This window comes from Ornithodoros turicata, unplaced genomic scaffold (assembly GCF_037126465.1).
Source record: "Ornithodoros turicata isolate Travis unplaced genomic scaffold, ASM3712646v1 ctg00000903.1, whole genome shotgun sequence".
In the NCBI taxonomy this organism is placed as follows: Eukaryota; Metazoa; Arthropoda; class Arachnida; order Ixodida; family Argasidae; genus Ornithodoros; species Ornithodoros turicata.
In genome coordinates, this window is record NW_026999413.1 from 559,989 (window position 1) to 585,223 (window position 25,235).

General features: G+C 44.5%; 1 protein-coding gene across 4 annotated transcripts in view; it reads left to right on the forward strand.

Moving 5' to 3' along the window:
- Positions 1-25,235, forward strand: part of LOC135375593 (Fanconi anemia group D2 protein-like) — a 339,045-nt gene that overhangs the window by 216,308 nt on the left and 97,502 nt on the right. For 3 of the 4 annotated variants that reach the window (XM_064608269.1, XM_064608270.1, XM_064608271.1), the window contains exons 33-35: positions 16,925-17,009; positions 17,064-17,129; positions 17,443-17,481. In XM_064608269.1, coding sequence (XP_064464339.1) covers positions 16,925-17,009; positions 17,064-17,129; positions 17,443-17,481 — 190 coding nt within the window. Of the gene's footprint in view, positions 1-16,924; positions 17,010-17,063; positions 17,130-17,442; positions 17,482-19,098; positions 19,173-25,235 lie in introns of those variants that run through there. The other variant, XM_064608272.1, reaches the window with a different exon arrangement.

A 25,235-nucleotide genomic window follows, 5' to 3' on the forward strand; every position in this document is an offset into this window, starting at 1 on the left:
AGCGGTGCGTACAATTTGGTTCCAGTCGCGCGCAAATAAGCTATGCCCTTTCAGATGCATGTGCATGTGCGTCGTTTTTATGGAATGTTCATTTTAAGGCAGTAGGAAATGCCTCGCGCTCGGGAGATGGTGAGCCCCAAGAACGATGCAGCGATAGGTTTGAAGCGAGATTATTTTGGTCCTAATTAGGTACGGTCCAAACTAAGTACCATCTAAATTATTGGATGTGGAAATACATTGGTTTTATCGGACATTTGACGGTGCCAACAGCTTTGTCCGAAAAACTGGGAAGTCCATCAAACTATTGGTTGACGACTGTATTTCCCCCGTGAAGACATTAAAGAGCTTTAGTATATCTTACGCTGTTGCTTTTGCGTACGTGTTGATGGTTCTGCTGATGCCCATCTAAGGCTGTGCCATAGTAAAAATGTCTAATACAAATATTGAAAATATTTTACTACGAATATCGAATCGAATACTGACTTCTAGTAGCCCTGTTTATACTGCACGGTGCACATACGGCACATACGAGGGGTGTTAAAAAAAAGACACAAGTTTTGCTCTGAAGCTTTTACATTCTGTCTTACATCAGTCTAAACGCTGTCGCCCTTGAAGTACTCCCCTGTGCTGCCAGTGCACCGTTCCCAGTATTTCTTCCACTGCTGGTACGCTTTGAGGAACACACTTTCTGCCATGATGCGTAGATCCCTCATCACGCCACGTTCTCTTGAATTTCCTGTATTGTCTGAAAGCGACTTGCTTTCAATGTTGTCTTCAGTTTGGGGAGGAGAAAAAAGTCTGCTGGAGCCTAGTCAGGCGAATAGGGAATATGGGTATGACTGATACGTTGTGTTTTGCCAAATAATTACGGACCAAGATGACTAATGTGCCGGCACGTTGTCATGGTGCAAGAGCCACGTTTATTCTTTCCACAGTAGTGGCCTCTTCCTGCGTGCAGCATCTTGCAGACATATTAAAACTTCTTTGTAAAGCTCCTTGGTAACCATTTGATCTTGTTGTACGAATTCGTGATGAACAGTGCCATTGCAGTCAAAGAAAGCAATCAACACCACCTTGACCTTTGTCCGACTCATCCGCGTTTTCTTCGGCCGCGGAGACCCTTTCGTCAGTCTGTAGATTAAGTTTGCACACTTGAGGCATCTTTCATGTGCACCCAAAGCTCAGCACATGGCGCACTGTATTTAACGTCCTTTGAAAAGACAGTGTGTCTAAGGAAATACATATACTTGTAACAAATGGGTCAGTCGGTATACAGTGGAATCTCACTAAACGGAAATGTCTTAAACGGAATTACTGCTTTAACGGAACAACAGCCGCAAGGTTGTTTGGATTCCTATTTATGCAGTGCAAAAATTTTCCCGTCAAACGGAACAAAATTTTTTACACCACTGGTTAAATGGAACAGAATACAGAACTGACTTAACATTTCAAAGCATCATCGCTACATCGCAGCTTGAGCTCTCCGCTTCCGGTACTGCCATGATTAGAATTAGTATGTTAACAGTAGTAAATGCCATTTCCAATGGCATCGCACAAGCGTGCACATCATGGTCTTGATCTTCAAGGCAAGATCGAAGTTATCAACAATTTTGAGAGTGGTTGTTACACAAACATGGCGCTTGCGATTAAGTAAGGGATGCCAAAAAGTACACTAGCGAGAACTCTTAGCGAAAAAGACAAGTTGCGTGATGCCTTTAGTGCTTCATGATTTGGACCGCAAAGAAAAAGACTCGTGACTACGAAGAGCTTGAAAAATGCTTGCTACTGTGGATAAAGCATGCCCAAAGTTAGAATATCCCAATGAATGGGCCAATTGTTCGTGTGAAGGTGGAACATCTCAATGAGGACTAGAACAAAGTTGAAGATTGTGTGTGTATTCATTGTCTTTGATGCAGTAATGTGCATAAAGACTGCTTACAGCTTCAGCACTCCTGGAAGTTACACCATTTAACATCTCACACACAACTCAGTAAATGGAACTCCTGATAAATGGAACAGATTTTCCAGGTCCCTTGAGGTTCCGTTTAAAGGTATTCCACTGTACATACTTGTGGCAGTGTTGTCGAATTTATCGTTTTCAGAAGCTTCCATCCTGCGAAAATTATCGCCGCTTCAGTAGAAGTGTCCATAAGCACGTTGTACCCTGCCCCCAAGTTGATTGCCAAATCATTTTGCCAAATCAAATTGCCAAAGATTTGGGGTTTTGGGGGCTGGAGTGGGTCTCAATAAAACACTGATTGTACAGTATGGGTAGACTTGGTCAGATAAAGTACAGTGGCTATTCCTTGCAATCTATCAAAATTGGCACAAGTATTGCAGGATTGTGTCTCGAAGGTAAGGGAGGGCCACTGTGGGATCTTACAGGGTGACTGAAACAAACTCAGCAGAAACAAATCATTGGGGAAAACGTTTCTGTGGTTCACAGGTTAAAGACAGGTTAAGATTCGTACACAGTTCAAAGATTCTCGGACTGGACTTGGGGTCAGGGTTTGTGATTTATATTCTTTCACGTCGTATCGGGCTGGGATCATGAGCAGGGAAGTGCGCTAAGTGTGTGGCTAAACAGCAAAGTTTTTCACAGTTGAGTAAAGGCCCAGGTAAACCCTCATTGCCTCGAAGGCCGGCTGACAGACATGTAGCATGGCGCAGTGTTTTACCACAAGTACTGTGCTTTACACGACTGCCTCATCAAATACGGTTACAATATGTACTACATCGCAACATATTTGATACGATATAAGTTGCTTCAAAGAATGCAGCAACAACAGATGAAACATCTCCACTTGTTATCTCTTCATGATAAGTCAGCCGATGTTTTCTTGCCTTTCTATTCCCCCTGTTCTGTACCTTTTAGCTGGTGTACTCTCTTAGACTGGTTTTATCCATATAGTCTTCTTTGAGCAAGGGGTCATGATTATGTCCAGTATGTTGATCAAGGGTGCTGTGCAAAACAAATTTTACAAGAAAAGATCAAGGATATTGTCAGGAAAGGAAATTCATGACAAGATCCGGACTCGTACAGCGAAGTTGATGGTAGCAACCATGACCGAAATGTGCGCTGGGAAGTTTTGTCCCATGCCCCTTACAGTTCAGATTCTGCTCCACTAAGCAATTGCCATTTGTTTGGGTGCCTTAAGAGGACATACCACCCCGTTTTCTATGTGAACTTTGCATAGGTTTTGTGGCTGAACTACGAGACAGATCGGAATGCGGAAACTTTCATCGGAAAGGTGACGTCAAGACATCTTAACTCTGGGAACTGAAATATCGCTTTAGCGTTGTAATCTTAAAAAAAGGAAAAAGAAACGAATTTTGTCGCTACAGCTTCAAAAAATTCAAATAATTAAATGAAAGCAAATAAAAACAATCCGCTTCTGAGGTTAACCGGGGACATGTTTCAGGATTCAAATGACGTGTTTTTTGTGTGTTTTTAGCATTCTGTTTTTCCGAAAAAGAATTAAAAGTGAGTACAGGCATGCATCCAAGGCGTTTACCACTGATTCCGGAAGGTGGTGCCGTCCACTCGCAGCGCCCGAACGTAGTCCGCTCGTAAACATCCGCGTATTGCGCAGCAGCTGATCGGCGTCCGTGGTTTCGGCGGTTCGTCCTGAAGTGACCAATTCGTGGCTAAGTTAAGCGTTTTTTTCACTTTCTTGTCCTGTTCATTTGCTCTCTGTCCTTGTGTGTTTTCTGCGTGTTCATAGTATTTACCCATTATGGCTCGAAGTCACGTCTACAGACAACGGAAACGTGAGAAGAAGGACTTTGCGAATTTACGTGGTAGAGGCAGGCATGTGACGGAGCCTGCGGATTTGAGAGATTTTGGTAATGCAGGATGCTCTAGCCGTGCTGTTCCCAGTGATCGTTGCACTTCGACGGCTCCACATCACGCAGATACCCTGTAAGCTCAACCTTTGGTGGTAGTGTTGTTCCTCAAACTTTAAGTGGTGCCGGTCGGAATGCTTGTTTCGCTTCGAGCACAAGCGAAATTCGTCCCTCAAATTCGTCATTTGCTGATTCAGCTGAGGTAGATAATGTAGTCCCCTGCAGTTCAGGTTGTGACGAGCTTGCCGGTTCCAGAGCAAGTCCCGTTCCAATCACTGCCGCTGTTACACCCAGTCGATCTCCATCTTTCGATACTGGCAATGTTCACCAGGCACAGAGTCAGCGCACAAGCAGTTTGAATGGTCGGCGTATAGTGGAGATTGATCACTTCTTCTCGTCTTTGCAAAGTTTGTCGGTACATAGTCCGTTTGGTTGCGGCCTGGCTGACATGGAAATTGTATCAGAACATCGGCGAGGTCTGTGTAGCTCTTTCAGTTTGAAGTGCAGGATGTGTTTGAGGAAAGATGTAGTCACAACGGAGGCACCAGTTGATCAACTTGTTCAACAACGCATGTACGTCAATTCCTCAGCAGGGAACGGTATCGTGTCTATAGGCTTTGGTTTCTCAGGCCTTCTCGAGCTCCTAGGTGCTGTGGACATACCCGGCATGGCTAGTAGCACGTACAGTAAGTATCAGGATATTGTTGCTAAAGGAATCGACGAAACAGCTTGGGAAGAAATAAGAAAAGCAGGCATTGAGGAAGCTCGGTTAGCTAGGAAAGCTGGGGACGTCGATGCTGACGGTTTTCCTATAATTACGGTCGTTGCTGATGGTGCTTGGTGCAAACGTTCATACAAGAACAAGTACGACGCTCTTTCTGGCTTGGTAAGTAAATATTTTTATCTACACTTAATAAAGGTGCCCGAAAAAGGAGGATTTATCTTGCACACCGCTTGGCAGACGGGATATAGAGGAAGTCTGTGCCCACCATTTGTGGAAAGAACACTATGAGCATTTATTTGGAGGAAAAAGTTGACCCCTGTGGTGCTATTAGTTTCACTGCTGTCTTTTGGTAAACACACTTTCTAGAGTGGTATACATCCTGTGGCATTAGTTCGTACGATACGCGTACAAATGCATAATTCCTGGAAACATTGTCATTGGGGGTAGAGTTTTGTGGAATACAATCCTAACATTTTTTTCGTTTTTGCAGGCTGTAATTGTTGGGTACCGCACAAAGAAAGTACTGTTCCTAGGCGTCCGGAACAAATTTTGTACACTGTGCGCAAGTTGCAAGGCAGGGTCGAGCCCAAAAAAGCATCGGTGCCTCAAGAACTGGGACAGCAGCTCTACCAGTATGGAGAAGGATATCGTCGTTGAAGGCTTCAGGCGCAGCATTGAGTTGCACAGGGTAGAGTACTTGCAGTTGATCGCTGACGGTGATTCGAGCACATACAAGATAATTCTTGAAGCTGCACCATACCAGCATCAGGTAGTTCAGAAGGTAGAATGTCACAACCACCTTCTTCGAAACTATGTACGTCGTCTTCGAGATGTTGCTATGACAAAGAGAATAACCCCCATTCCCCCATCGCTGAAGAAGCTACTTCTGGATAATGCTGTTCGACTAAGAGTTGGAGTCGCTACGGCTATTCACTATTGCAAAGAGCAGGCTGAGTTCAGCAAACAAGATCAGATTCGGAACCTGGTGGCTGATATCCGTAATGGGCCACTCCATGTGTTCGGCGACCACGCAAAATGTGCGGGTTACTTTTGCAGTGGTCCAAAAGAAGGGGAAGTCAATCACGTCCCAGAGCTCAGGAAATGCGGACTTTTCAATGAAATCCTTGTAGCGATGAGTTGTTTGGCAAACAATGGTAGCAGCTTGATCCTTGACGTTAACAATAATGCTGCAGAACATTTCAATTCTCTCGTTGCAAAGTTTTCTGGCGGTAAAAGAATAAACTTTTCCCAGAGGGGATCATTCGGAATGCGGGCTTCAGGAGCTGTCGTGTCTTTCAACTCTAAGCAGTACCATCGTGCTGTACATAAACATATTTTGTCATATTTTAAACATGGCGTAAGAGTGTGAAATCTGAATCCAGCCATCAGCACGTGAGGATCTAAGTATGAGAATGGTGCACAATCTCCCAACCGTAGAACCGTCTTCCCCGGCATTGTTGAAACACGTCCACACGTTGATGCTATATGTGTGAGGCCATCATGGTATTCTACCTTTGCTTGAGTGTATGATGATATGGCAAAGCTGTCCCTAAACCTTCGTTCTTCCCAGGCATGGTTGAAACACGTCCACATGTTGATGCTATATGTCTGAGGCCATCATGGTATTCTGCCTTGGCTTGAGTGTATGAAGATATAGCAAAGCTGTCCCCAAACCGTCGTTCTTCCCAGGCATGGTTGAAATGATGGCCACACGTTGATGCTATATGTGTGAGGCCATCATGGTATTCTACCTTTGCTTGAGTGTATGAAAATTGTGGAAAGAAACATGAATGGTATTCCTAGCACTTTTGAAGCTGAGTATGAATCCATTTTGATATTTTGACAAGGTCGGTAAGTATCATAATTTTGCAGAGCTGTCTCCCAACTGTCGCCAGTTTCCCGCAATGTTGAGCACGAGCAACATCCCAACATGTCGCTCTGCGTTACGTCCTCTTGCCATCTTGCCTTTACTTGGGTGTCATTTCAACATATGAAAATTGTATTTTCAGATTCAGGTATCCAGTACTACTGCAAATATGATGGCCAGACGCCCAAAGGTCAAACTTCCTAAGTGTTACTGTCTTTACCTGTCATTTGAAAATTTCCTACTCTCTCCCTGATTATGAAGCACCTGCCCTTGCAAGTGTTGTACCTGGTTCAGCATTATGTGGCCAATGATGAATGGTGCCCTGTTGGACATTTTTTTCCCCATAAACACACACTCTGAGGCCTTAGCTGCCAACTGACAAGCATGGCAAAAGCAACTATCAGTTGCTACTTCATTGCTCAAAAAGGAAACTCGTTGCTGAGTAACACGTTCCAAGTTTTTACTATTCCCATATTATGAATCTGGCTCTGTCCACCAGGATGCTATATGTTGATAGCGTATGTGTGAGACCTTCATGTCAAAGTGCGCCTACATGCAGCGGACTGTATGGTACTTCATTATGTGTGTATGCCACATCGCCAATGATGAGGGGGGGGTGTCGAGGTAGCTTGCCGTTGTTGGCCGCACCCAAGTGGGCATCGTCACGACTATAGCAAAAAAAAAAAGAAATGATGAAATGTGCTGTTGGATACTGTATCCACGAATGAACATTCTGAGGCTACAAGCATGAGCTGATACGCATAAGTAATGCAGAAAACGTGACGATGTATACATGCTGCGTTCTTCAATAAAATATCTCCTATCTACCAATAGTGAACACATGCTACTGATTTCTTTTTAATCTTTCGAGTGCTGGCTGTCTAGGATTTTCTGCTTGCAGGAATCTGTGAACCAGTGGTTACTAACAATGGCTATTGGTCACCTTGACCAGATTTCATCTGAAGAAAAACTTGAGACCGGGGGAACACTGCAAACACATCTGTACGGACCACAATACGAATTTGAGGAGAAATACATTTTTCCCCTTGAAAAGCTTGCTATGAAGCATAATATATTTTATTAACCAAAATATATCGCACGAGTTGCACCCGTAGGAAAATACCCAGCCATCTCATTCAGGCCACAGTGGGCATCAGTGACTCACACTCATAGTGGCAAGTAACGCAGTAGTCTTTCAATTTCAAATTTCACACGCATTATCATGCACCACCTCGCTGTGTTTAGAGTTTCTGCTCCAGGAAATATCACGGGGTGGGGGGCATATGTGCCCTGGACCAACTTCTAAGGAAACTACTGGTCTCAGGGTGCCTAGGGTAACGAGCAGACAGCCCAGCCGGAAGCTGGCAGACGGCATGAAGCCATTACAAAATCGCCATCGGAGTGATGATAGTTGTTTACAAAATTTTATGGGGCAGGTCTTGCGTAAGATGTGGGCCATTTGTACACTAATCATGGGGCAAAGTATGCGATGGCAGGAGGAACAGGTTAGAAAAAGCTTTGACTACGTTGCTGCTGCTGACTGAAGTGAGCATAGGATTGGGGATCAGGTGACGTGGTTGTTATAATACAGCAGGTAATGGTGGTAACATCGTTCTGTGTCGTCATGACATGGCGGCTTAAATGGTGAGCGTTCACCACGGTGAGCGCACAGGCCTGCATGCACTCGTGGGGTGTCCCATAGCACGACACTCTTCACACGACTCCATTGGCTTGAGTACGATGCCACGACGCAGACCCGGTGCTTTCAGCCATGGTCCATAGCGTTTCACGAGGGCTGTGCGGAGGATGCCTGCTAGGCACGATAACCCCCGTCCCGTCGAAATGTGATAGTCATCCCATGAAAGCATCCCCTCTTTCACCTCCTTGTTCCTGGTAAAGACCTTGTGCTGGAAAAGATATTTGAACATATATATGCAATGTTTTTGCAAACAGCACTTCACAAAGACAGCAATACAAATAAACCGGAATTCCTGGTAGGCATGTGCCAGTACTTCGTACGCATTTTATTTTCGGAAAAATTGCGCGATAAAAAGCAACTGGAAACTAGCTTTGTGATACTTGAATTACAAACAGGTACAGCATCAAGACCATCACCTGTTTGTAATTCAAGCACCACAAAGGTAGCCCCAGTTACTTTTTGTCGCACTGTTTTTCCAAAACTAACGAGCATTATAAAATACCTACCATGACCACCAGGAAGTTCCAGAGTTAGCGTTCGAGAAGTGACTACTCTCGTCAATGCTCAACACTGTAGCGTCACCGGCACGGACAGCTGGAATCGTCCGCAGCATCGCGTTATATCCCTGAATTGTGCCAGATAGTTCAGGCCGCCTTGTCTGTGGCATCAGCTTATACAGGAATATATGCTCCGCGTAGCCTTTCGCCGCCTCAACGGTATCCTGTGAAAGAAGACAATTCATGGAAATGGGTTTTAGCAGCACAGAGATTGAAATCGTTGCAATCTGTACTTACTGAGACTTCCCGCAAAACAGCTGCGGCACTCTTCCCATCCTGGATATCGTTGCCACCGATATACATGACGATCCAGTCTACTGCTAGGTGCAGTCGATGGATTTTTTCTCTCAGACGGGCCGCTGTAGCTCCAGGATAGCTGAAAGTGACGACTTCCACGTCAGAGTCTACGAACAGCCTGTCGCGCGTCATAAACTTCAGCTGGCTACTGCCAACCAACGCGCCTTTCATCATTTACGTTTCTCTGGGATCACAATGCGTTATGCGGCGAACTGCAAAGTCAGTTGAACGCTAAACAAGTAAATCTCCGAAGAAGCTGCAAGGGAGAACCATGCGTGCGTCTGTGCCGTGTGCGAGACGCAGTTGGCGCCGTTGCGTAGTCCTCCTCTCCACAGCTGTCTGGTCGTCTGCTGGCTGAGGTCGATGCGACACGCGACCACCAAGCCTTTGGCAGCCCGCTCGTGCAGACGCGGATGTTATGTGACGGGGCCCACACAACAAACCCACCGCATGCAAAAATATAAATAAAATCAAATGCGTTTGTGGTGTTTTGCACATTGGTTTAGGGCCTTATGGACCAGCGAAACCAAATATAGTGGGATGACCATGAGGGTGAGGACGTTTGCCACAAGATTTCGCGGCACGCTACCCAAACCCGGATTTATTTGTCATGAGCATTCTGCATGTATTCCTAAGAATCCTTCGCTGTGGTGGGAAGATCATATGTTTAAACACTAAAAACAACTAATTATTTATCGAGCGGTCAAAAGCTTCCTTTTATGAACTGTATATGCACCGCGGAAAGGATGGAAATTCGCCTGCGATCTCTGACGGTGAAAATGAAATCATAGTTCGATTGCCACGGAAATAAACACTTTCTTTTATTTTTGAATCGGATAGTCCGCAATTGATGCAAACTACACTATGATAAACAGTCGCGTCCGAAATATCGAATATTCAGACAAACAATTCAACACGTCAGCCTGAACAGACTGGAAGACGGGTTGCTTTATCTTGGAATTATGAAATCTTTATCTTGGTTGAGGAAGGCCCGGCTAGCATTAAACCCCATAAAAAAGTAACAATAATACAGTGAAGGAAGTAACAAATTGATACCTGCCGTCTGCACGCACACTGTATCATGAAATTGGCCAAATCCGGCGGCCATTTACTCAAAATCGCCACCAAAATTTTGGCACAATTTTCGGGTATGTTATGGAGCTATCCTTCCCGAGAACACAGAAAGAAAATTGGAATGGACAAATGGGACTGGCCATTGGGCCCGCTGCGAGCCTGGCGAACACTTTGAGCAGAGGTGGGTTTGGATAGGGGCTCAGTATGGAAATATTGGTGTATGGGCAGGGCACGGGCCTGAAAATCCGGCCCATGCAGTGCTCTACCCCTTCTCAAAGGCGACTACAGTGCCAAAATGCGCATGACCTGCGCATACGTGCACTGTTTGGTTTGTTTGATAGCTGAAGAAACTCGGGATGGGGGGGCAAGACAGCCGTTTCTATAGAAAAGCGCTATCACGCATTTTGTTTTCCCAAATGTTCGCGTAAGCCAGACGGACACTTGGTAGTTTGACGAAATGGGCATTTGGACCGTATGACGTGCAACCCATTATTTGAGGGTGAAATCCATACTCGACCCCTAAATCCCCTGACAAGACCCGCCACCCGCGCTCTACCAGAAAATGAAATCCACACCCAACTGGACCCGACCAGCAGGGGCTGCGGCGCCTTTGTTTACTTATTATTTGGTATGATATTTTCTCTTCGTTGTTGTTGCTGTAGCCGTTGCTTGTTCATGGCCGACCCGCCAGCAGTGCTTGTCCCAAAAACGCTGCCCGCAACAGTCTCGCTACCTGCGCGGGTGTCAATAATATCACCCGCAACCAACCCGCGGGAAACTCCAAACTCCAAACCGGGATCCATAGGCGCCGACTGCGCGGGGGCCCTTGTCCCCCCCGGAACATGAACTGGGGGGGCGCCGCCTCCCCCGGGAAGTCCCGCTAAGAGGCTGACACCAACCTTTGGGGCTCGGCGCACCCGGGTCAAAAGAGCGAAGAGGCACCAACCCAAAAATGCATCTTGCAATTTGTAAAATATGTATCCGCCCACCATACTCATTATCACAGTAGAAGGTGAGGCGAAGAAACACAGAGGATGACACAACACATAGCCTGAATTACGCGCAACGCAATCAGATCAATGAAACGAAGCAGTCGAAAGGTACCAGCAGCTGCCACTGTGGTGTAACGGTAGGATCTTCGGAACGCATATTCGTTGGGAGCGGGTTCAACTCCCGCTGCTCCATTTCATTGACCATATTCATTATATTGCGCGCATTTCGGGTCAAACACCGAGGATTCAATACATTTTGTTCTTTTTGCACTCAGTTTTCAAAGGCATAATGCCTTCAGTTGTGCACATGTTCACTGTTTACGTTCTCTCTGTTTTTTCTTTTGTTTTTCCTGTTCTTCTTTCCTCTTATTTCTATACCAGTTCTGCGTACATCATAGGATCCCGCCATAGTGTGTGATTCTTCATTATTCTTTTCCTTTTCTTCCCTTCTTTTTGTTTTCTTAGTTTCATTGCCTCTTTTGACTTCCCCCTTTCGCTTTTTTTGGAATAACAAGCCGACATCCATTTGGCTTACCTTTCCTCTTTTTTTCGTAATAAACGTACCCCTATGTTGATAATGAACTAATGCGAACTATGAAATAATGCGAGCCGATTGAGGGAGCGCTTTCACGACACCAATCGACAGCAATGAACGTCATGGTTCAACAGCGTAAATGTCACTGGCAAGAAAAGCAGGGATGTTTTGCAACGGGATGTTGCAGTGTCATATGACCGTCGACAACCCCGCGTCCTTTCTGGATACTGTTGCCTCTGACAAAAATCGCTATTCAGCTCAACTGGAGTCCCCCGATACTCTCAGGGACACGTGATCCTGTGACACCACGAAAACTGAAAACTTCGATCACTATATCACGAATAGACACCTCCACGGACAGTCTCTGCGTATCGGGTGAAAAGCTTTAGCCCGCTGCTACCGATCAGAGCAATCTTCATCCACGAGAAAGCGAGGTGGTAACGGCGGTACGCAATAGTCATACGTCATGTTCGAGAAATGCCAGTAAAACGTACACAGCAAACGCGAGACAACCAAATCCACCGCGCAAAAGCAAATCGGGGAAAGGAGGAAATCTAAAAATAAAGGAAACACAACCCAGCTCATAGGTCTCTGCCTGTCACGTGGGCTTGTCGTGTCCTCCAATCAGAGACGCGATGGACTTCTTACAAAGTCGGAGGAGTGAGAAGAGCGCGTGTGGCGCCATCTATCGCAGAAAAAAGTTCATTTTTGAGTTGAGACCTATGTGATATGTCCTCTTAAAAAGCACCTTGGAGTCCCCCAGAAAGATGTCCTGCAGTGGCTACGACAGCAGCCCACTTCTTTCCACACCAAAGGCATTAAACAGTTGCTACAGCAGTGTCTAAATGCACCATTGAATACTTGACACTTCCCAAATTTTTTCATTGTACAATCGAGCCCATTCATTATAATCTTCAATAGAATAATAACCCGGATATTGTGATCAGCTTACTGGTTCCCGTCAGCTCACCTATTTGAGTAGATGTAAACAAAACACTGATATAACGATGACTGTGAAAGTGTTTGATCGCATATAGCAATCAGAACTATCCCGGCGGTTGCTAAAACACATGAATATCTAAAATCAAAGTGTCCATTTTTCATTGAAACCAAATTATGGTGGCGTTTTCAAGAGCCTTACCTTCTGTGAGCAGTAAAGTAAGAACGTGGTGCGTTTATCCGCGAATAACTGATGGGGATTAGGTGCTTGCACTACAAGGTGCATGACTTCAAAGGGGAATAAAAGGAGGTTGCTCCCTCTCCACATTCCTCTCTCGCCCTCAAGTTTTCTTCTGGTTTGCTGCATGCTATGATGCCGTCTTTGGTTCTGAAACATGCTCTGATGAGGAAACGCACATGGCTCGACCCAAAATTGTATTTGGTTGGCAAATTTTGTACTGGTGCAAAATCTTGTTGCGAAGCACCGTTGTTTCCAAATGTTCCAGTTGCGTGTTGCAACATGCGTCGACAAATCTTTGGACGAGATGCGTTCTAATGGACAATGCAGTGCTGATAGTGAGAATCATAATGAACAGTCGACAAAGTTGACTGACTGACGAATTGCGGAGCCTCACGTGGTATCGGCAGTTATGTTGACCTTGGAAAAGCTTTCGAGAAATAGCTGTATCAATTTAGGGCTAGATGATTGCTTTTACATGCTCATCAAAAGTGCAAGGTAAGCTACTTTATTGTCATGATCCCAACCGGCGATTTAGCGGAAACTTGTATACAGTGGAGTCTTGCTAAACGGAAATCGCTTAAACAGAATTTCTGTTTAAACAAAAGTCTCGGATTTGGTTGGTTTTGTATCTTTGCAATGTAATTTTTCTTCCATTAATCGGAACAAAAATTTCTGAACCTCCGCATAAACGGAACCACCAGGACAATTTTCTGAGTACTCTCCAACTTTCCCAGCGCGATGTGCATCATCAGTTTCTGGGGTTGGTTTCCGGTCGCATACAGCGCCGCCGCCTTGCACGTGGTGACATGACACCCCTGTCGGCGGGAGTTTCAGTTTCAAGCCTGTATTCGTTCGTGATGGCTACGTCTAAACGTGTGCACCATGCCCTACGCTGGCCAAGAAGATTGATATCATCAATGATTTCGATAGCGGTGGATTTTCCAGGACTGCACTAGCAACGAAGTATGCACTTCCGAAGAGTACTCTGACTTGGATCATCCAGGAACATAAGAAGCTGCGCGACGCTTTCAGCAATTCCAGATTTGCACCCCAGCGGAAGAGGCTGTGACTGGCCAACCACGAGAAACTGGAAAATTGCTTGGTATTGCGGATCCAGAGGGTCCGAAGCGAAAATCTTCCTTTAAGCGGGCCCCTCATCCCTGCCAAGGCGGAATAATTTGTTCTGCAGCTTGGCATTGAGAATTTTTCCTGCAGCGAGGGATGGCTGTCCAGATTCAAGGATCCCATGTGTCAGTTCAGTCCGGACAACATTTATAACGTCGACGAGATGGCACTCTTTTTCAAGCTTCTCCCAACAAAGACCATCTCCTTCAATGGTGAACAGTGCACTGGCGGGAAACTGAGTAAAGAAAGATTGACAGTTCTCTTGGGCGCGAATATGAGTGGAACTGACAAGCTGAAGCTACTGGTTGTTGGCAAGTGAAAGCGTCCACGTTGCTTCAAGGACGTCAACACCTTGCCCGACGCTAACTCAAAAGCGTGAATGATGCAGGCAATGTTCACCAAATGCATTCACGGTGAAGATGCAAGATTCTCTCGCAGAAGAGGAAGGTCCTATTCCTTGTAGACAATTGCCCTGGACATGGAGTGCTGGAGGGTCTGAAGTCCATCAATCCGGAATTCCTGCCCGCCAAAACCACATCGCTGCTTCAACCCATGGACCAGGGCATTATCAGAGCCCTCAAGGCACGGTTTCGAAAGGCTCTCCTCTAAAGGATGCTCCTATGAATGGACACAGGAAAGGAGTACAAGATGGACATACTCCGTGCTATCTACCTCCTCGATGGTGCCTGGAGACAGATAGCAACTTCAACAATTGCGAACTGCTTCCGACATGCAGGGTTTGCTCCAGCTATGACAAATCCAGTTTGCAAAGATGTGTTTGATGAGGACGACGACGACGATATTCGGGAGCAGGAACTAGTGCCAGAACTTTCATCGAGGGGTGTGACCTTTGACGTGGAAGAATATGTTAACATCGATGAAAACGTTTCAACGTGTCCAGAGAACACTGTAGAAACCATCGTGGCTGTGAGGTGACCCATGAAGACAGCGATGGGGAAACAAAGTTACGAGAGGATGAGGCACCAGAACACGTTGTGACCCTGCACCAAGCGGAAGCAGCTCAAGCTCTGAAAAACTTTTTTGAGCAGTAACAGGGATCGGATGAATTTTTGTGCAGCCTTTCGGACATGGATCGTGCCATCCAAAAAAAGTAGTTCCAGCAACTGTCACAGGCAAAACTGGACATTTTCTTTCCTGTTAGATAGGATACATGCCAATAAAGCTGTACATACTAGATGTATGATGACACCAATTTGACTTTGTCAATATTTTCACTTTTCCACACCACATTTGCCACTGAAGGCTACCTTAAAGAGACGGTCTTGTCCCCCTGCCCCTTTCATAAAGTGTACCATTCGATTGCCCTTTGTTGAAAATGGAATACTGCTAATTTACCCGACAAAACACGCCACAGTTATTAAATTGAATGCAAATTAAATTGAATGCAAAAACCAGAGCATGCCACAATCTGTGTTGGCAGCAATAAGAACGGCCACGTCGCCCTGCGGGTAAGTCCGTGATAGGACACAGAAATCGTCTGCTTTTGCGCGCGCTAGTGCATGGGCGTGAGCAGCCGACTTTCAGAAGTTACTGGGCACCGCGGCAACTCTCGTACATTTTCTTTCAGTTCTCAGGTGAAAAACGCGCATTCTTAGTAGTGGCAAGCATAGTGGTTCAGAACAACTATGTTAATCCTCAGAAACAAGTTAAAAGTCTCAGAACAACCCCATCCACAATCACAAATCTGAAGTCGCTCGCCATCGGCGCGCGTGGTCGCATTACAGCTCCGACCAAAAATATATTACGCCCGCTTCCATTACACTCCCCATTGTACACTGATCATGCTTCGAAATGAAGTGTCGCTGACGACGTACATGGAGAAGGAGTACATGTTTATTTAAAAACCGCATTAAATACTCGCGGAAAAAAAACATGTGACTTAGCTTCCACGTATCCGATTGTGCGCCACATTATGGGAGACCCCACAGTCAATGCTCGGACTACATTCTCCGCTCGCGGAGGTATATGCCTGAGTGTCCCCATTTCGAGAGCAAAGGGGATTACTCAACCCAAGGTGCTTCTGCAAGTTACAATTACCATGACAACGACGACGCACCCACAGGCCAACGTCATACGTGACGTATGCATGAGAGAAGCTCAGCTTTCGTCGTCTGCTCTTACGGCACGTTTCGACAAATTCCTCGAAAACGACTTGGTTATTCCGAATGAAACTTTGACGGTTGTTTGTGTACAGTACTCGTGAAACTAGTTTTGGCTAAGTTTCGGACTCGCCCCGGCTGTACGAGACCGTCCCTTTAATGACATTCCCTGCCTTTGGACATCTGGCACCAGTTGAGGGAAGCATCTAATACAACCAATATATGTTCTCCTGGTAACTAGAACTCCTGATAAACGGAACAGATTTCAGTGGTCCCTTCGAGTTTCATTTAAAGAGATTCCACGTTCACGTTCCTGTCAGTATCGTTATAAACCGGCTTAAAGAAATAAAAGTCTGTCAACCTTGAACGACCCTTGTACAACAACAACAACTTTATTTTCGGCCTTGGAGAGTGGAGAGTTTCATCGCAACAGGCGATACTCTACCCCAGTGCTTGGTGGAATGGGGGGAATAAAATAACGAGCCCCTTTACAATAACGATCGAAGTCCGATGGTGTCCAGAAATGTCAGAAGAGCTTTGAGCGCAGCGTATGTACCCTTGTACATAAAATATGACAAATATCAAAAAGCAAAGAGGTTACATATTAGCGTGCAATTTTTAAATTTAATTTTAATGAAGTGTTTGACATGCAACACACTGCATTTCTCTTTTCTTCACCTCTTTCACCATTTTCTGCCCCAATCTGGCTGATTCAGGTGCTGTAGCCTTCACATCCTTCCATGTCTTGCCTACTGACTGCACAGTTAGTCTTTCTTGCCACTTCGTGCAGATCCCTGCTGGCAGTTCCATGTGCAAAATTTTCTGATGTTCACATACTTCTCATTTCTTTGCTATATGTGATGAGTGCTTTATGAACTTCAAACATTCATTCCTGTTAATGTCTACAGATGCAGTCCAAGCATATACTGTAAAACTTTATTCATCCAACTGGTGGATTGTGCAAAGGCCCTTTCCTTCGACACTTCAAGTGAGGTATGTTCAGCCATGGACAAGGAAGTCTCACCTCTATTGAATTATCACTTTTAGGACAGGCAATTGGAAAAGTGGAATTTAGCAGTGGCAATCTTCCATAAGGTGCTCACCACAGTCAAGGTTTGTTTGTTTGTTTGTTCATTTGCTTGCTTGTTCGTTTGCTTGTTTGTTCGTTCATTCGTTCGTTTGTTTGTTTGTTCACTTGTTTGTTTGTTCGCTTGTTTGTTTGTTCGTTTGTTTGTTTGTTTGTTTGCTTGCTTGCTTGTTTGTTTGCTTGCTTGCTTGCTTGTTTGTTTGTTTGTTCGCTTGTTTGTTTGTTTGCTTGCTTGTTTGTTTGCTTGCTTGTTTGTTCGTTTGCTTGTTTGTTCGTTTGCTTGTTTGTTTGTTTCACAAAAGTGTGCCAACCAAAAACTGAGACTTGAATGTTTTTCAGAATGATGCAGTTCGGGCGAATCTTTCTGCAGCGTTACGGGTAAGCCTTGGAAACTATATCCAACAATCAGCCATAGCACACTTGTTGCATAAAGCACAGGAAATACACGTTCTTCAGCTTCGATGGCTTATGTGGACCACAAAGTGGTTTATTAAGCCAACAGATCAGTGCCTACTCGAATCAGCTCTGTCACTTCAGAGCATGTGGCCCTCCGACTTGGATGCAGCATTGTTATTCCTGTGCTCGCAATACGCTAATTGTTTTGTCTCATTTGCATCACGATATTTGGTAACAGATATATCAAAGTATGTGTTCATTTCAGGAGTTGTAAAAAAATGAGTGGCTTTAAGTAATGCTCTAAGTGTCTCTTGCTCTCATATATTTCCTCAAAATCCACTAACGAAAAAGTCAAGTTTATGTTAAGCTAAACTTAATGCATTTTAGGTAATTAGCCATCGAGTAGTTACACACTCTCTTCAACAGAATGTCCACCTGGCCATATTACCCAGCTTCAAACATGGCACCTATCCGTCTCATTGATTTTTTATCTAAAATCCTGTATTGAATCAAAAGAAAAGTAGAGGTATTGGGTTGATGCTATTGAAATGTCCGATTGCTTGTACGTTGGAAGCACAGCCATGGGCAACAAATACTGGTCCACTGAAGTCACGTGTGCTACGTTACAAAATCACAACAAGTCCGCAGGACAGGCTGTGCTACCGAGGTCAACCAGCAGGTGTAACGCTGTTGAACAGGGACTCTTCAAAGTGAGGAATGGAGAACACACAATTGAAAGTGCCTTTCCTCTGTCAATGTACCCTGCGATATAGTGCTTGTCTTGTGGTGCAGAATATTAACATCACATTTGGCACAACTACAGCTAATACATGCAGCTACCATATGCCTGTGGTCCATTAAATTTCATGCTGGAGATACGTCGGAAAATGAGCCCAGTGGCCACAAGAATACTGTCAGTGCTGGTCCACGGCAAATTGTTAAGATGAAAAAGTTTGATACATGAGTGCCACATGAGTTGACACCAGTCAACAAGGTATGCCATCTGGAAGCGTGCAGTTTACTTAGTTTTAAGAACATGCATAAAGGTATTCTGAAGCAGATTGACACATCTGATGAAAACTGGATATGTTACGGCAATCATAAACGACCTGTCCAGTGAGTAAGTTGTGGGCAGCACCCAGGAAAACCAAGACTCCACTACAACAGGTGCTGCTGCTTGTGTGGTGATCTACTGTTCGAGTGATTCATTGTGTCTCCCTCCATTGGGGCAAGATTTTCATGGTGTATCGTTAAGTGCTCAAGTCCATCAAATGCACCATCGACTTGTTCTCGGGCATCCAGCAGTGGTCACCAGACATGTTGTCCTCATGTTGCATGACGGTGCCCGCCCACATGTTGCAGAAAAGGCAGTGCCCTTAGTGCAGTGGTTCTGAGCCATGCATGTGTCGGGGACCCCTTCTGGGTGTGAAGAATTGATGGAGGACCCCTTCAGTGCACGGGTGGGGGGTGGGGGTAAGTGAATTTATGGGAAACATGAATACAACAAATTCTCAATGTGAAATGAGATTAGTGTTGCACGCAAGAAAAAAATCATCAAACGAAGGTTGAACCATTTCATTTTTATGTGTGCATTAATAGGTGGTGGAATTCCCTTACAAAGGCACGAGTCTGCACTGACACACAGGTGATTTCTGCACTTGCTTTTTGGGCATGTAAGTTTCGAAAAGGCATATTCACATGTATATAGTGTGTCCGGCGAGAAAGTGTAAAAGGTCACAAAAAAAAACTAGGGGTGATAAAAGCATGGGACTTGCTTTATGAGACTCCTGAAGGATTTTGCCACCTACTGTAATGATTTTCGTTAGTGTAATTAATTAGTGCAATTTCCCTAATTAATTTATGAAAAATGCCAAGGGAACGTCACATTTTTCTGCCGGAATTGGAAAGGCCATGTCTGGAATAGCGTGTCACAGTCAAAATTAATTGATTTTGTGCACGTTTTTAAGAGAAAAACTGCTACCCAAAACGCACCCGCAATCCTATCGCACGTTGAGTGCTTTTGCGGCATTCGCTTCGCCACGGGCTCTGCCCAAGGGCCCTCCCTCTGCGAAGGAAGCGGGATTGAAAGGAGCAAACAAAACCGGTAAAGAGGAAAAGTGAAACAGACCGAAATCCTATTATCAATCACCGATAAACGGAGTCACACGGTTAGATTGTGCTTTGGACACAACCACTGTTTTATGCCCTTTTATTCTCAATGAAAACAAAAATTTAAAAAGGTGCCTGCCGACGTCGCCGATACACAACTGGCATCTGTAAAAAAATACATTTCTTGCAGTATTCTTTAGCTCTTGTGGTGGGATGGTACGGCAGAAGGCGGTTATTTTTTGCTGCAATTCTCCTGGCGCTGTGGACTTCGTTTGGTACACGACGTCCTTGATTCTGCCCCACAAGTAGAAGTCCAGTGGTGTAAGATCGGGGGACCTTGGTGGCCATGGAACAGGCCCATGACGGCCAATCCACTTATCCTCGACGAGATTGTTCAAAAATCTTTTGGCGCTGCCAGACGAGTGCGGTGGGGCGCCATCATGGTGGAACGACATCGTGGCCCGTTTGCTTAAGGACAACTCTTCTATGAAGTCGAAAACTGTCTTCATGAGTATTTCGTGCACATAACGCTGCGCTGTCAGGCCACCGGTGTAGTACACTGGACCGACTATGGCGTCATTAAATATTCAAATCCAAACACTAAAGGACCATTTCACTTGGTGCTTGGATTCCCGTAACCAGTGAGTGTTCTCCGTGCTCCAATAATGAGCATTATGGATGTTCACTTGCGCATCTCGCGTAAAATGTGCTTCGTCCGTCCAGAGCATGTTTTCGCAGAAGTTGCCCAGCCCGCACTGCATGCTGAGGTTGCAAAAGTGAAGTTGCAAAAGTCTAGGCTCTTGGCAAAGTCGTCATAGTTGAACTGCTGGTGGAGGCTCACGTGGTACGGGTGATACTTCTCTTTGTGAAGTATGTCCCATGCTGTTGAACGAAGGACTCCTGTTGCAACCTTATAACCCTGTCACACGGTAAACCGAATGACATTCCCAGCGAATGATAATCGCACCGAATGTCATTCGTTTGTCTTACATCGAGCTACACGAAGAAACAGAATGTCATTCGCAAATGATGTCAGTGCCGACAATTTAGACACCAGGGCCAAACATATGAAGCATTGTACAGGTACATTAGTTATAGTTTTATTTCTTTTGCTCGAAACTAGCGAAACATTAGATTATTTCACAGAATCGTTGCCTTTTCAAAGACACCTAATTGGCTAATTCCCATAAGCAAAGACAACTAAGAAGCCTATCTGCACCACACTTGGCAATGTGGTGACTGGCAACCAGGGTAGTTCTCCGAAAAACAGTGTTTAGCCTTCCATCCTTCGCGTGAAAAGTTATCAAATTCGTGATAAAATATTGAAGTACAACTTTTCATTCGACTTTCATTTCTTCTAACGGTTTGTTGTCATTTTTTTTGCTACTTCTCTACTGCGAGGGTACGCTGTCGGTACGAGAGGGAAAAGCGAATTAGTTCCCTGAACTGATTCGCTGGGCGAATATCATTCGCATGTATTGCCATTTGATTGCACCGTGTGACACGAAACGAACGTCATTTAGTGCGAACATCATTCGCTGGGAATGACATTCAATTTGCCGTGTGACAGGGGTATAAATCTGCTGCAAAGAAGCTTGTGGGTTCTCCGAAACGACGCTAAGGACAGCTGCCGCATGGCCCATGACCGTACAGCGATCTTGAAAGAACCAGTCTCGCTCAGCCACTCAAACAGACGACAGATCGTCCGTGTGCTTGGGCAACGTTCACTGTCATAGCGCTGATTATAAAGAACTACGCGTCAAAATCCATGTTTGTGGCGCCGAGAGCCAACATCATGTTTGTTTCTCTTCTGCGGAGTAGCGGTCTGACATACCGCAGAGGAACCAGGGAGAAAGCAGGCAGAAACCGTTGTAGCTTTTTCCTCGTGAAATGATTTCAACACGTGAAGCCGTACGCCAAACAGATGTGTTTGATGTATTTGCCGCACCTTTTTTATCTTGTCTTCTGTAGCAAACGTAATTGTTCCGACGGGGAAAGGGAAGGCAAGAAAACAATTACCAACAAGCACAATGTACGGAAATTAGCCAGGCTAAGGATGGGCTAGCTTATCTGTGAATTCTTGATACCACCACCACCGGCTATCCCCAGTGCACTTGTCTTTCGAATGTGCTGTACAGCAGAGGTTGGAGAGGGACCGACAAGCCCCACTGCTGGCTCATGAATTTGAAGTTGCTCATTCTCCTCTCGGCTGGCCAACAAATGTACAACAACAAGAACATTTCAGTTTTTCTTGCAGAGCACAATATTTTATGCTGGTAAATGTCTTCCAGAATATCATTAAAAAATGTTATCAGAAAGCAGGCACACATTCTGCAGTGGGCTTCATACAACTGTTTCGTCACTTCGCAACTCTTTAGTTGCTTTATTATTTAGAAAAAGAAGCACCGGCTAGTGTACTACTTCAGTCCAGGCCACCTTATGTTGCAAAAGCCTGTACGACTGTCAGAAAGCAACAGTTCACTTCTAGTATGACCACCTTTTCTAATTTATTTTAAAAATGAAATAAATGGTCCTTTAGTGTTTGGATTGGGATATTTAATGGTGCCATACTCAGCCCAGTGCACTACAGCGGTGGCCTGACAGCGCAGCGTTATGTACACGAAATACTCATGAAGACACTGCACAGTCCTTGTCTTCGTAGAAGAGTTGCCCTTGAAGGTCAGCTATGCCGATATCCTAAATAGTCGAAATTGTTGTGATATTCTAAAAGCCCACATCCAGCTCTCCCCAAAATGCACTTTCATTCTCCCAGTTCGGTACAGTACCATGTAAAAAAACTTCATTCCGAAACACACGTGGGCGCAGCCATTGTTATGATGTAGATGCACGCGAACAGGCATTGTGACGTGTACGTGTCTTTGTACTTGTCAGTGGATTCTAGCTACGGCTTTTCGTGGCTTCACGTATCTGTGCTTGAAGATGCTTGACGACAGCCGGGTTTTACTGGTTAGGCGATGAGTAAACAGGGCAGCAGCTGCAAACTAATTCGTGAACCAAGCTCTGCGCGATGTTTTGACTGGAATTCGTCGTTTGTGTTTTTTTTTTAGCGCGTACAATTTGTATTAAGTTGCGTCTGCGTTAGCCCCTTAGCAGCACTTGCCCATTGTAGGGACAATTATCTTAAGAAGTTGACTGACGTTTCAACAGCCGTTTTAGCAAGAAAATGCTGACAGGATTTTATTTTTGCAGGAAAAAATTGTGGTATGTATTTGAGAAACCGCATAATGCTATGGGACAAGTTTTACGTTCGGTTTACCAATGCGCAACACAGTCGACGATGTTGTGGAATGACGAACGACGTAACATTAAATACCAATCACATTTTAAACTTTTTGTGGGATTCTGTGTATTTTCCAGAAGCTTTCTTTGAATCACACACTCCTATGTCATGGTGCGTCGTGTAGCACGCCATAAACTGCTGGATTTTGTTCTTAATGAACACTGCAGCACAAAAACATGCACGCGAAAGCTCCACACCATGCAGACTCAAAAGATGGAGAGCACATATTGCCACTTAGTAATGTTGTTTTGGGCGTCTGAAGAGTTAGGGCATAGCATAGGTCCTAGAAATCAAATCAGTGGGTACACCTTATCCCTCTGTAGAATGCTATTTCAACTCACAACTTAGCCCAGGTGGTATAAAAGTGTTAGAGGCAATTCATCTGATTGTTGTCATGGGTGACGTCACTGGCCAGCCTCGGAATTAATTCCGTACTCAGGAATTATTGCACAAATCACTTTGTATTTAATATTTATGGTAGGACATGATAAATAGTATAGTAGATAAATATAGTAGGTATATTTATAGTATATATGTATTTTATATATACATATATTTGTATATATGTATTTTATATGTATAGTATATGGTATGCATGGTAGGATATATATTTATAGTAGATAAATAGTAGGACATGACATCTCGACTGCCTCTTACCTTTGCAGTTAGAGACACGTTACCACACCATTCGAAAAGGGCAGTCTTACAGGGCCCATGTAACTTGAGTTTTCATGGAAGTTATGCGTTAGCATACCCATTGCACATGAAGCACAATTATATATGCTTGGACATCTATTATCTATCACCTAATCTTCTAAACCATATGTGCGGCTGCATACGAAATTATTTCTGAGGCGCATGCTGTACCTTCCTAGTCATACATGTGCACTCGAAAAACAGTGAATATATGTGAAGTGGCAAAAAACAATGCTAGACTGTACCATCATTGTGCCCCTTTAACTTTGCCACTTTTATGTCTGGTGAACAGGGAATATCTCACTAGAAAAGACGACATCTGTGTATTGTTTGGCAAGCAAATAAATATCTTTGTGTACATTTTCCATCAATCAACAATGTTGGGATCTGGTGCAAATATAAATGTCAACAAAGAAAGTACTTACAAATTATTCCTATGTATTCAAATGCAGATATGACAATTCTCTTTTTATACCTCAGCACAGTACAGTTTCAAAATTAATTAACCGCACAGCATTAGCAATCTTAAAGTATCTCAAGAGGGGAATCACATAAAGCTCCAATAATAGGCTGGGCAATCAAAGCTCCAAAAGACGAAGTAGTTAAAGGAAAATCTGAATAATCGGTTGCCGTTGTGATGTGTACTTCTATCTACAGTTCATGAATGGAACATGTTACCTCATTGCATTGCCTCCATGTGAGCGCTAGAACAGGCAGCTTTCCAGGTCACTCTTTTCATATTTTTCTATGGTCTTTCCTTTCTTTTTTTGCAACAGCAAACATGGCCATAGTGAAATACAAGTGGCCAAGGGCAGGATGAGACAGCTGCAACACAGCTGCTAGCTCTCTACTATTTATTAGCAGACTCTTTGGAATATACACATACATGCTGCTGAACAAATGACAATTTAACAAACAGAATCAGAAGGAAGAAAACGAGGGTGATATATCTTCCCCCTCTCCTCATTCTATTTCACAAGCAGCCGCAGTATCACCACAAGTGTGCGTGCGTGTTCCCTTTGAGATAACGTATCCTGGAAAGAAGCAAATCCAACCGTGGAGTGCTTACATATGCATCTGTCTTGGATTTCTTTAACTACTTGTTTTTTAACTGCAGCCTTGATCTCTGTGTTCTGGAAATTTAGGGAACATCCCGAGTCCCTACAATGTTTTGGCAAGTTTCTCGAGGGCATCAAAAGTTTGTCCTTGGCAGCCTGTGTTTCACTTTGGCTCCCAGATACAAGCTACCCCATTTCAACACAGTAGGAAACACAGATTTGTAAATAACATTGTTGATTGCACTGCACCTACCCCCATATAAAGGATCGTAGTGGATGCTACATCTTGTGAGAGGATGTCAGCAACAAAAGAAAGATACATTTTAAACCACCCTTACTTTGTAGTTGTAGTAGTTCTTGTGTGAAGCTACGCAGTTCCTGTCCACCAAATAGTAGAATCTCGATGATACGAATTTCGGGATGATACGAATTCTTTTCCGCCCAAGCAGCAAAATGCACTGAAAGTCGAGTGCAATAGGGGTGGACGGGTAGATGAAAGGCCTTGAACAGATTCATGAAACTACAGAACATTGATAAGACACATACCGTCCACCCCTAATGCACCTGACTTC